Source organism: Pan troglodytes, chromosome 12, assembly GCF_028858775.2.
Source record: "Pan troglodytes isolate AG18354 chromosome 12, NHGRI_mPanTro3-v2.0_pri, whole genome shotgun sequence".
In the NCBI taxonomy this organism is placed as follows: Eukaryota; Metazoa; Chordata; class Mammalia; order Primates; family Hominidae; genus Pan; species Pan troglodytes.
Genome location: NC_072410.2, coordinates 27,117,719 through 27,129,938, shown reverse-complemented (window position 1 = coordinate 27,129,938; position 12,220 = coordinate 27,117,719). Strand labels below are relative to the sequence as shown.

The 12,220-nt window shown below is 33.8% G+C and overlaps 1 protein-coding gene across 22 annotated transcripts in view; it reads right to left on the bottom strand.

Annotated features, from left to right (window-relative positions):
- Positions 1–12,220, bottom strand: part of ANKRD36C (ankyrin repeat domain 36C) — a 165,451-nt gene that overhangs the window by 113,240 nt on the left and 39,991 nt on the right. For 11 of the 22 annotated variants that reach the window (XM_054678581.2, XM_063789626.1, XM_054678585.2 and 8 more), the window contains 6 exons: positions 11,139–11,199; positions 10,541–10,571; positions 8,323–8,389; positions 4,908–4,968; positions 4,420–4,487; positions 961–1,000 (listed from right to left, as the gene is read on the bottom strand). The exons of 1 other annotated variant lie outside the window; for it this stretch is intronic. In XM_054678581.2, coding sequence (XP_054534556.2) covers positions 961–1,000; positions 4,420–4,487; positions 4,908–4,968; positions 8,323–8,389; positions 10,541–10,571; positions 11,139–11,199 — 328 coding nt within the window. Of the gene's footprint in view, positions 1–28; positions 99–960; positions 1,001–4,419; positions 4,488–4,907; positions 5,175–8,322; positions 8,390–10,540; positions 10,572–11,138; positions 11,200–12,220 lie in introns of those variants that run through there. 10 more of the 22 variants (XM_063789629.1, XM_063789628.1, XM_063789630.1 and 7 more) reach the window with 9 other exon arrangements.

Sequence of the window (12,220 nt, the reverse complement as noted above, 5' to 3'; positions counted from 1 at the left end):
TGTATTTTTAGTAGAGATGGGGTTTCACCATGTTAGCCAGGATGGTCTCCATCTCCTGACCTCGTGATCCTCCCGCCTCAGCCTCCCAAAGTGCTGGGATTACAGCCGTGAGCCACCGTGCCCGGCTTAATCAACTTTTACCTATCAAAATATTTGCCATGATTATTGACAGTTACACTTTTAGTACTCAAGAAATAAATTTCTCGTTTGTTTTTTTCTAAAGTCAGTTTGATATGCTATAGCATAGCAGCCTCTGAGGTACATTTATACAATGGCTATTTCATCAAAAACAGCACTGTTTTTAAAGAAAACTGCCAATGTTTTGATATCCAAGTGCATCCCAGTTCACTAACAAACATGAATGAAGCACATATCATTGATGTGTAACCCCTATAGAGAGAAGAAATGAGTTCCTGTGGTTTCCTGTCATTTTTCTACCCTCTGCTTCCAGTAAGCCCCAAAGCAGCAATAATTTAATCTTCTCTTTGAGTGGGAATATACTGAGTCTACATAAAGTGAGTTCCCTCAAGTTTCCTCATCAGAAACCTCCAAATTACCTAGCCAGCTGCTTTCTTAATTTACACCATCCCACCTCACATTTTTTTGTAAATATACTAATGTCCATTTCTCAACAATGAACATTATATTTTGATCTACAAGTTTAAGTGTTCACCAAAGTTTTAAGAAAAAGTATGTTTAAATTAAATTATATTTACTATTAAAAATTAATAAATTATATTTATAATTTAATTAAAATTAGGCTTATAATTTAATGTAATTTAACAATTAATTTTAAATTTATTTTAAATTATAGTTATATTTATTTTCAAAAATTATATTAAAGCATAGAAAATTATTCAGCTATATTCACTACCTCACCACCTTTGTTTCTTTGTACACAAAAAATAACATTATCATTATTTGATTGCTCTCATGGAGCACTTTTTATAATACCAATACCATTTGCTTTTTGTCCAGTTGCTGGTAGTGCTTTTCCTTCCTATTAAAAAAAAAAGAAATCTTCAGAAAATGTTATATTTACTACTCAATCGGTCAGTAATTCAAGAAACATTTTCTGTGTCTATAAATTCATAAGGTCTATACTGGAAAATCTGATAATATGAATAAAATACCAATTTTATTTATTTATCAAGTGAAAAAAGAAACATAAAAACAAACAAAAGCAGAAAGACACAATTCATTATTTCTACAATTCAAGTCAATAAAATACAGTGACAGCACAAAGGCAATAACACTTATTTCTACTTGGGAAGCTTCTGAGACACTGCAAATTTAGGGTCCTATTTTTAAAATAGACAAGTGAAGACTAAGAGTGTGAAGTGTTTCTAGTGAGGGCAGCATGTGCAAAAAAATGAAACAGCATAGCCAATAAGAACTACCACAATAACGTGGTAAAACTTGGGCACAGACAGAGAAAGTGGAGTGGAGAGATAAAATGGGAGAAACAGGCCAAATTGCAAAATAAGTGTTATGCTAGAATGTAAATGTTTCTTTCGTGTAATGAGGGTCCAGCCATAAGCAGATGAGTTAGATCAAAGTAAACATGTTTAAGAAAGGTCACCCTGAAAGACATATATAGATAGATAAACATGGGGAGAAGAGAGAAACAAAAACGAACATTCCAAAAGTATAGGGCAGACAGTGTATTACAGTAATAAGATACGAGAAATGGTTAAAGGTAGAAAATACAAAATTTGGTGAGTCACTGGATTGGCAATGTGAGGGAAACCTGGAGTGCAGTTTTTCTGCTTCAATGTTTCATTCCTACTTTCTTGGTGTTATTTACTAAAATTGGGACGCCAGATGACAGAGTAGATTACAAAGAGTCAGGAAAGAATCTGGAAGGCAGTTTGAGACCTGTCAAATTTGAGGCACAAAGGGGACTTAGAAGACTGATCTGGGTAAATACATTTGGAGTAGAAATAGATGACCTTACTCAAAAAAACCATATGTTGTTGAGAAGGTCAACATTTGTAAAATATACTAAGCTGGTAGGATTCGATAATTTAAACCTATGAAGAACCCTGAAGTTTTGAAAATAAAAAGAAAACAAAACATGGGATTCAAAATTTCAATTATATATTTCTATACTGGATTAAAAGATATAAAATATATTTTCTTAATGTATGCAGACATTTATTTCTGGAATATTATGGTCATCTGCATTTTTGAACTTAATGAAAACAGTTATCTAAACCAATAATTCAAGGTATCCTAAGAAAGCTCATTTTTAAAAAATCATCTTAAAAGTTTTTAACTTGTACGAATGTTTATTCTATTATAGAATTATAAGGCATTTTAAGTACTACTAAAATATAAGAGAGAAATGTAAAACCTATTTTAAAGTTCATATGGTTTTCTGATTCTCCTGTAAATGATATACTAATAGCTCTAATTGCCTACTTATGCCATAAAGATAATAGTTAAAAATCAGAGAAAGGATCAAGTAAAATAATCATATCACCATGCAAGCTGAAGATTTACATGTCTTCAAATACACTATGCCTGTCAGTCAGGACCCAATACTCACATGAAGAGAGAAGAAATTTATTTGAAACATCAAGTCAAAAGGATTCCTGAGTTTTAGAGCTGAATAAATTTATGTGCAAGGTATAACAACTATAAATACTAAAGTTAATAATGCTTCCAGAGAATAACACAAAATGTCCCAACTGTAGGAGATAGTTTTAAAAGTAAAAAGTAATATTCCAGAGATAATTCTGTGTACTCTGTTGGCAATATTTCTTTCCTTACGATTCTATAAAAATAGGTACTTTGTTTAGAAAACAATCATGAGTGTTGACTGCATTCATCACATGTATGTTCTTAAGTACAGATGTTATCAGCACAAGGTAAGTCAGACTAGCCCCAGAAATAAGTAATAATTTATTTCTTTAAGAGGGTTCCAGGTTAAAAATATATTTTTTCTCATTCAATGAATATAAATTAGAAACCTCCTATAAAATTAACCAGAAATGGCTAGGTGTGGTGGCTCACGCCTGTAATCCCAGCACTTTGGGAGGGTGAGGCAGGCAGATCCCGAGGTCAGGAGATCGGGACCATCCTGGCTAACACAGTGAAACCCCGTCTCTACTAAAAATATTTAAAAAATTAGCTGGGCGTGATGGCGGGCACCTATAGTCCCAGCTACTCGCGAGGCTGAGGCAGGAGAATGGCGTGAACCCGGGAGGTGGAGCTTACAGTGAGCCGAGATCGCCGACTGCCCTCCAGCCTGGGCGACAGAGTGAGACTCCGTCTCAAAAAAAAAATTAACCAGAAATTTTAATTTTTATTAATTTATGTATTAATTAATTTTTATTATTTTTTATTATTTAATTATTTATTTTCCCTCTTATTATCAAAAAAGACTAAAACAGCTCCAAGATTATGGAAAAGTGAAATAAATTAGTTAAGCAACTTAGGAATATACCAAATATTACTTTAAAAAACTTTTAACAAGAGTCAAAAATTAATGATTCATTCAAAATCTGATATAGCCTAAAACACATTTTATTTTGCATTATCTATGAACACAGCATTCACTAGATAAAATATAAGACATCACTTTACTGAAATTTTAAAAAGTGAGGATGAAATTTTCTTTCCATTTAGAATTTTTAAATTAATAAATAGATGTATATATTTTCAGTGTACATGTGATGATTTGATCCATCTATATAATCTAATGAGGGTAACAGAGATACACATTACCTTAAATATGTATGTTTTATTTAAACTAGAAATATTCAAGTTATTCTCTCCTGGCTATTTTTAAATGTAAAACAGACTGTTAAATATAGTCACCCATAAATTTTCTTCCAATCCTTTATTAAAATCACCCGTAAGTCACTCAGAAGAATCTGAGAATTTTTTAATTACTTGGCTTTCTTTTCTTAATCTATATTTAAAATAATTCTATAATATGATATGGAGACATTCTACTGTTATTTAAATTCACCGTTTTTGAGGTGTTTTATACTAATCTTTGTCATCTTGACACTCTTATTCAACTCTGTATTCTACTTCTTTCCCCTCCTCACCTTTGTATTTGTGGAGCTGTTCTTTCAGGTTGCTTTCTACTTCTTTCCTTCCCTAATGGCAAACCTAAGAATCATTTACTCCCACGACCTTTTAGGAATCCTAGTCCCATGCATATATTTCCCCTGTTGTCACACTTCTTTTCTATTATTACCTTGAGAACTTCCATTCCTTTATAGGATCCTTGTCATCGTTATAAAGACAGGGAGATGGCAAGTGAATAAAGCATGGGAAAAATATTTTCCAAATAAAACAATTTACCATTGTAAAACTAAAGATCATTAACAGATAAGAGTGAGTTGGGGAACAGGACTGGACTCTGATTATTCTATGTTGGCTTTTAACCACATCTTCATTTACCTTATCAACATTATGGTCTTCAAACAAGGTTCCATTTTCTGTTTTGTCAATGCCACATGCAGCATCTACTACAGTAAAAACAAAGTCAAGAGTAGATGAAATGCATGTAATTAAGAATCAGTAAATAAGAACCGGGTGTGGGGGCTCACAGCTTTAATCCCAGCAGTTTGGGGGGCCGATGCAGGCAGATCATATGAGGTCAGGTGTTCAAGACCAGCCTGGCCAACATGGTGAAACTCCATCTCTACCAAAAATACAAAAATATCCAGGTGTGGTGGTGCACACCTGTAATCCCAGCTACTCAGGAGGCTGAGGCAGGAGAACCACTTGAACCCAGGAGGTGGAAGTTGCAGTGAGCCAAGATCATGCCACTGCACTCCAGCCTGGGCAACAGTGAGTAACACTCTGTCTACAAAAAATAAGAATGAAAAAGAAAGAAAAAAAAAGAATCAGTAGATAATATAATAGTCAGGTTTCAAATAGCTTACCATTTTCTGCAGATTGTTGAGAAATAGTCCTTCTGTTCGTAAAGTATGGTTCTGAAATATTCTAGAAGACACAATAGGTTTAAGAATAACATGCAGCAAGTTAAAATAATGATAATTGCCACCATTACTACATGATCTAACACAAAAAGGATGGACTTTGAAGTCACTCATATGTAGATTCAAACCTCAAGTCTGCCATTTACTTATCTACATATTCACATGGGATGATGATTATGATTGGTGATACAGATATTCTCAAAATGTTACTCCTTTCAACCCCAGTTGATTATTATACAAATACTATGATATCCATTGGTTTCTTTTATTAACCACAACAAACTGGGACAAAAATTTACTCATCTGTAATTTAGAGTATGACTGAACAAAACTAATAATAAAAAGTCAATTAATCACTTTATTTTTCAAAATACTTAAGCATGATATATATTTGTGTGAATTACTTTCTGTGGGAAAAAATGTGAGAATGTAGTTTTTAGTAGTACTATCTTTAAATGGGCTAGCATCGGAAACAGTATAAGTTGCTTCTATTCTGTGTGTCAAAAGCTAAAAACAAATTATTGTATAACTTCCGCTCCTTCCAAAAAAGACAGAACAAAGCAACCATCCACCTTATGGAGCAATGATTCATGAATGAAGGCCACACATAGTTACTAAATAGAAAGCTGTAACTAAGTATCCTGACAACAGAAACAGAGGTGAAATGAAAGAATAGATAATAAAGACATGCGGTCTGCAAGGAAAATGTTAGACTGAGGTAAGTTATTTTTAAACAAAGGGGAAGGAGGGAGAAACAAACAAAAAAAGAGACATGACCAGTCAATCAAATATGAGCTTAAAAGAAAAGCTTGTGTTCATAATATATGCCTAATAATACTGGTTAGCATTTACTCAACAATTTGTTTTGTGTAAATACTTATGTAATAAAAAGTTTAATTTGTTTACTATAAAATAACACATCCCAAGAATTAACCATGATCATTCACCTGAAAGCTGAAACATTCTTACTACAAACAGAGACAGAGAGAGGGAAAAAAAAAACAAAAACCAATAAAATTCCAGCAACTTAACACCTGGAGAAAGAATTTTTATTCAGAATTCGAAAGAGTAATGTATGTCCTTGAACAGACACTTCTCAAAAGAAGACATTTATGCAGGCAAAAAACACATGAAAAAATGCTCACCATCACTGGCCATCAGAGAAATGCAAATCAAAACCACAATGAGATACCATCTCACACCTGTTAGAATGGCGATCATTAAAAAGTCAGGAAACAACAGGTGCTGGAGAGGATGTGGAGAAATAGGAACACTTTTACACTGTTGGTGGGACTGTAAACTAGTTCAACCCTTGTGGAAGTCAGTGTGGCGATTCCTCAGGGATCTAGAACTGGAAATACCATTTGACCCAGCCATCCCATTACTGGGTATATACCCAAAGGACTATAAATCATGCTGCTATAAAGACACATGCACACGTATGTTTATTGCTGCATTATTCACAATAGCAAAGACTTGGAACCAACCCAAATGTCCAACAATGATAGACTGGATTAAGAAAATGTAGCACATATACACCATGGAATACTATGCAGCCATAAAAAATGATGAGTTCATGTCCTTTGTAGGGACATGGGTGAAATTGGAAATCATCATTCTCAGTAAACTATCGCAAGAACAAAAAACCAAACACCGCATATTCTCACTCATAGGTGGGAACTGAACAATGAGAACACATGGACACAGGAAGGGGAATATCACACTCTGGGGACTGTTGTGGGGTGGGGGTAGGGGGGAGGGATAGCATTGGGAGATATACCTAATGCTAGATGATGGCACATGTATACATATGTTACTAACCTGCACAATGTGCACATGTACCCTAAAACTTAAAGTATAATAATATTAAAAAAATAAAAAAATAAAAAAAGAGTAATGTATGTCCTGAAAAATATGTATTTAATAGAACATGGTTGGGGCTTTAAAAATTTAAGAAAATTTAATCTAAAATCCTAATCTAAGCTTCCAGTTGGAAGATATTAGAAAACACGCTGTATCCACCTTTCCTATTTCCTTTCCATCTTTTCCAGTTTTCATTTTCTTCTATAACATATTTTCTCAGGATAACTCACCTCAACTTATAGATTCTCAACATTAGAACAAAAGATAAATTCAGAACATTCAAGACATTTAATAGATTTAATTATTAGATATCTCAGGCATATTATGTTACCTGTAACATTCCATTAAAAAAAGCCCATTTCCCTGTTTGTTGATTCACATTAAAAACTAATAAAAAGTTTCTTACATGCAAGACATTATTCTGGGTGCTTAAGATACTTACAAATAGATTTTCTAGCTTCAAGTGGCTCATAGTAATGCAGGAGTTTTACAATTATTTTTTCAATAACTAAGCACAAAAGCCTCTGAAATTTGAAACTTAGAATGAGATACAAAGACCCTGAGTGGATTATTTTTTAATTATAATGCAAAAACCTTGTGAAATTAAAGTCTGATCATAGAAAAATGAAGAGTCTCTGCTTATCAAACAGGTTGTTATTTTAAACAAAATGCATATTCTTCAATTAGATAAAGAGTTTAAAGTATACTCTTAATAAAAAAGACTTGGAAAACACAGTGTAAACCCTCTCTACTATAGATGTGAGAACAGAATTTAAATGTCTAATATTCCACAATTTTTTAAATTAGAGATAAGCTCTTGCTGTATTGCCAAGCTTGGTCTTAAACTCCTGGGATTAAGAAATTCTCCTGGCTTGAACTCTTGAATAGGTGGGACTACAGGCACATGATACCATGTCTAGTTAAATTTCCACAATTTGTAATATTATTTTAGTCTAAATATATAGAACCAAGAATAAAAATAAAGAAGTAGCTCTCTGCAAAAATACTGTATGATGTTAAAATAGGTGTACAAGAAATGAAACTATATGCTATGTGTAACAGGGTGATTCCATGATTCCCATAATAAGTCATCTGATGTAACAAAGATTCATTTAAACAGAGGTATTATTAGTCATACTCATATGATATACAACTCAGAGTAAAAACACTTACTCAGATAAGCCTAGACCAAAATTTGTATCTCCTCTGTTGTGGGAAAGCGTTCCAGAACCACATTTTTCTGTCACTATGTATTTTCCAGCAATTTTTTTTTCAGATCACACCTCTCAAAGTATTTATCAACTATTTCTTATTTGCAAAGTAAAAAAAAAATTAAAATTAACCCCCCCTATTTCTTTAAAATGGTTATCTCTAATAAAAGTTTTAATACTAACATAAAACAATGATAGGTAGACAATTGCTAAGTTTTAGAAGAAAATAATATAAAAAATGAGATTCAGAGTGAGAAAATTAATTTCACAAGAGAGTACTCTACCTCAGATTCCAAAGCAAACTTATCCTTTGTCACAGCCTGTGCAAAACGGTCCAGTAGGTAGAGACACCTACAGAGCAAAAAGATATGAAAAAAATGAGCACGTTCATTTCTTAAAAGAAAACAAAAACCGTCAGTCTATACATGCAGGTCCCCTCCAAAACAAATGGTAAAACAAAGTCTGAGGAAGGTCAGTTATCCTTATATTAAATAATATTTCTTGGTATAATGAAGATATGGCTTCCATTTTAGAAAACATTTCAGTTACCTATTTCTGCTGCCACTTCTCCCAACCTATGAAATATCCAATGCAGACTCACCCTTAAACCCATAACAAATAGTGACAGGCATTAGAATGGCACAGCCAGACAATAATTTGTCCTTATAAATTATCTACCCTAAAGACTAAACTGAAAATCCAATTGATATCTGTCACAACTTTTGTTACTGAACTGCAGTAAACCTGATAACCTAAAACAAGGTAGAAAAGGCACGGTCTCTTCTCCATTATCTATTTCTGATTCAAAGACTAATCTGTGTCACTGGAAAATGGGAGTCTTAGATCTTCAGCATGTAAGCTACTTAAAGGGGCCCATTGATTCTCTTCACCCTAGAACACTACAGGGAACCCCCTGAAACACTGCAAAGGTTTGAAAGCTGAGTGTACAAAAGTCAAAGTACAAATGTACTTTGGGAATATTCTTCACAGAAGATTAAAACACTAAAAATTATAAAATCCAATTATTGTCATTATATAGATCCTGCCTTATTCAGGTCCACAAAAACCAGCAAGCTTAAGAACCTTCATAGACACTCAGATACCCAAGAGAGGGACTAGTGGAAAAGTCTCCCTCCTGAGTACTTAGAGCTTCATTTCATTCATCACTATCTAAATATCTTCCTTCCTATGGGCTCCCCCTTCTGGATCCCTCTTCAGCAGGGATCCATGGCAATCTCCAATCTACATCTTCAAATTTGGCTGTCCCCTGCAAATTCCATTCTTATCCACTTTCATTGGGTTCAACAGCTCATTCAATTCTCATCCTCTTCCACTGTGTTCACTAGAGCCACTCCTTCTTTCTAAAACTAAAATCACTCAATGACAGAATGATGTAAAAGAAGACTGCATTTTGAACTAAGAAACGTGAGTGCAATTCTCATTTCTCTGATTTACTGTATCCAAATAATTTTCTTTCTTTGAATTTCAGGTTCTCCACCTGAACAACCACTTGATCAGGATGTTAAGCAAGGATTCAAGTATAGAAGATATTTTGTTTAGTCTCTAGGATTTCTTAACATTCCAAAATTCTATGCACCTCTGATTTTGTCTATAGGAAAATGGGGACTATTTAGCTGCCTTAAATGAAAACTATAATAGAAGATCATAAACCCTTAGAAAAGCAGAAGAGAAAGTAAAAAGAAATCAAGAAAATATTATTAAAATGTCACAGATGGAAAAAAGAAGAATCCAGAAAATAAGAAAAAGCTTCAGCGAACTAGGCAGGGTACTCACTTAAAGAGAAAACCTAACTGGTTAGGCAGTAAGTGGAGAAATGAATTAGAAATATCCTTTTAATATATGCTAAATATAGTTAACATAACATGGACTATATTTAGATATTCTCCAAGCACAGTAAGATAATATTTTTCTAGGACTGGCCTGGTCTTGCTTATGAAAAACTTAGGGTCCTGTGGCCACAGATAACTGATAACTGCCTTTAAAATTTGATGGTTTTAAAAAAAAGTAATATGGTTACCTCTGCCATTTCAAAATATTTGGACAAACTTTTGGAGTAGCCAGGCTTCTAAATAACACTCTGAAGACAGTTAATATATAACAAAATGTGACTTTCTGAATTGATCTGATGTAAATCAGTACCGTGGCCCCATTGCTGCATAGGCCTCTATCCATCTATGCTTAGGGGCAAATGAAGTGATTTGAGAGCCAGGCAGCATGATGGTCTAATGTTGGGTTGGCTACCTGTTAACTATGGAATCATGAGCCAATATTTCAACCTCTTTAAAGCAGAGTTGCCTAATTAGTAAAAAAGCAATAATAGCACAAATAGTTTCTAAAGTTGTGTGAAGATGACATGACATGACAAATGTTAAGCATGTAATATGGTGTCTAGCACAGAGTAGAACACTAAACAGATACTAGTTTCTCTTCTCGCTATTCACTTAGTTAACATATCACTTTAAAAAATCTCTGAAATCATACCTGTCAACAGCCTCTTCAACAGGAGGAAGCGCTATTAAAGAAAAAGTAAAATGCATTTTAAATCAACAATAGAACACTATAGAATACTAAAAACATAAAAGAGCACAGTGGCTTGTTCCTATAATCCCAGCTACTCAGAAGGCTGAGGCAGAAGTATCACTTGAGAAGCCAAGGAGTTTGAGACCAGCCTGGGTAACATAGCAAGACTCTATCCTTATAAAAATAATAATAATAATCAACAAGGCCTGGTGTGGTGGGTCATGCCTGTAATCCTAGCAGTTTGGGAGGCCTAGGCAGGGGAATCACTTGAGGTCAAAAGTTTGAGACCAGCCTGGACAACATGGTGAAACTCCAAATCTACTAAAAATACAAAAATTAGCCAGGTGTGGTGGTGCACGCCTGTAATCCCAGCTACTCGGGAGGCTGAGGCAAGAGAATCACTTGAACCCAGGAGATGGAAACTGCAGTGAGCCAAGATCACAGCACTGCACTCCAGCCTGTGCTGCAGACTAGTAAGACTGTGTTTCACAAAGAAAAAAAAAAAAAAACAAATGAAGAATCAGTAAATACTACAATAGGCAGGCTTCAAATAACTTACCATCTTCTATAGATCGTGGAGAAATAATCTTTCTCTTTGGGATGTATAGTTTTGAAATAATCTAGAAGAAAAACACAATAGGTTTAAGAATAACATGGAGCAAGTTAAAATAAGGATAATACCCACCATTACTACGTGATCTAACAGGAAAAGTATGGACGTTGAAATCACTCATATGTAGATTCAAACCTCAAGTCTGCCATTTACTAATCTACAGATTCACATGGGGTGATGGTTATGATTGGTGATACAGATATCTTCAAAATGTTACTCCTCTCAACCCATGTTGATTATTATACAAATACTATGATATCCATTAGTTTCTTTTATTAACCACAACAAACTGGGACAAAAATGTACTCATATGTAATTTAGAGTATTACTGAATAAAACTAATAATAAAAAAAGTAAATTAATCACATTATTTTTCAAAATAAGTATGCATGATGTATGTTTGTGCGAATTACTTTCTGTGGGAAAAAATGTGAGAATGTAGTTTTTAGTAGTACTATATTTAAATGGGTTGGCATCAGAAACAGCACAAGTTGCTTCTATTCAGCGTGTCAAAAGCTAAAAACAAATTATAGTATAACTTCAGCTCCTTCCAAAAAAGACAGAACAAAGCAACCATCCACCTTATGGAGCAATGATTCATGAATGAAGGCCACACATAGCTACTAAATAGAAAGCTGTAACTAAGTATCCTGACAATAGAAACAGAAGTGAAATGAAAGAATAGACCCTAAAGACATGTGGTCTGCAAGGAGAAAGTTAGACTGAGGTAAATCATTTTTAAACAAAGGGAAAGGAGGGAGCAACAAACAAAAAAAGAGACATGACCAGTCAATCAAATATGAGCTTAAAAGAAAAGCTTGTGTTCATAATATATGCCTAATAATACTGGTTAGCATTTACTCAACAATTTGTTTTGTGTAAATACTTATGTAACAAAGAGTTTCATTTGTTTACTATAAAATAACACATCCCAAGAGTTAACCATGATGATTGATCTGAAAACTGACACATTCTTACTACAGAGAGAGAGAGAGGGAAAGAAAAAAAAAAACAATAAAATTCCAGCA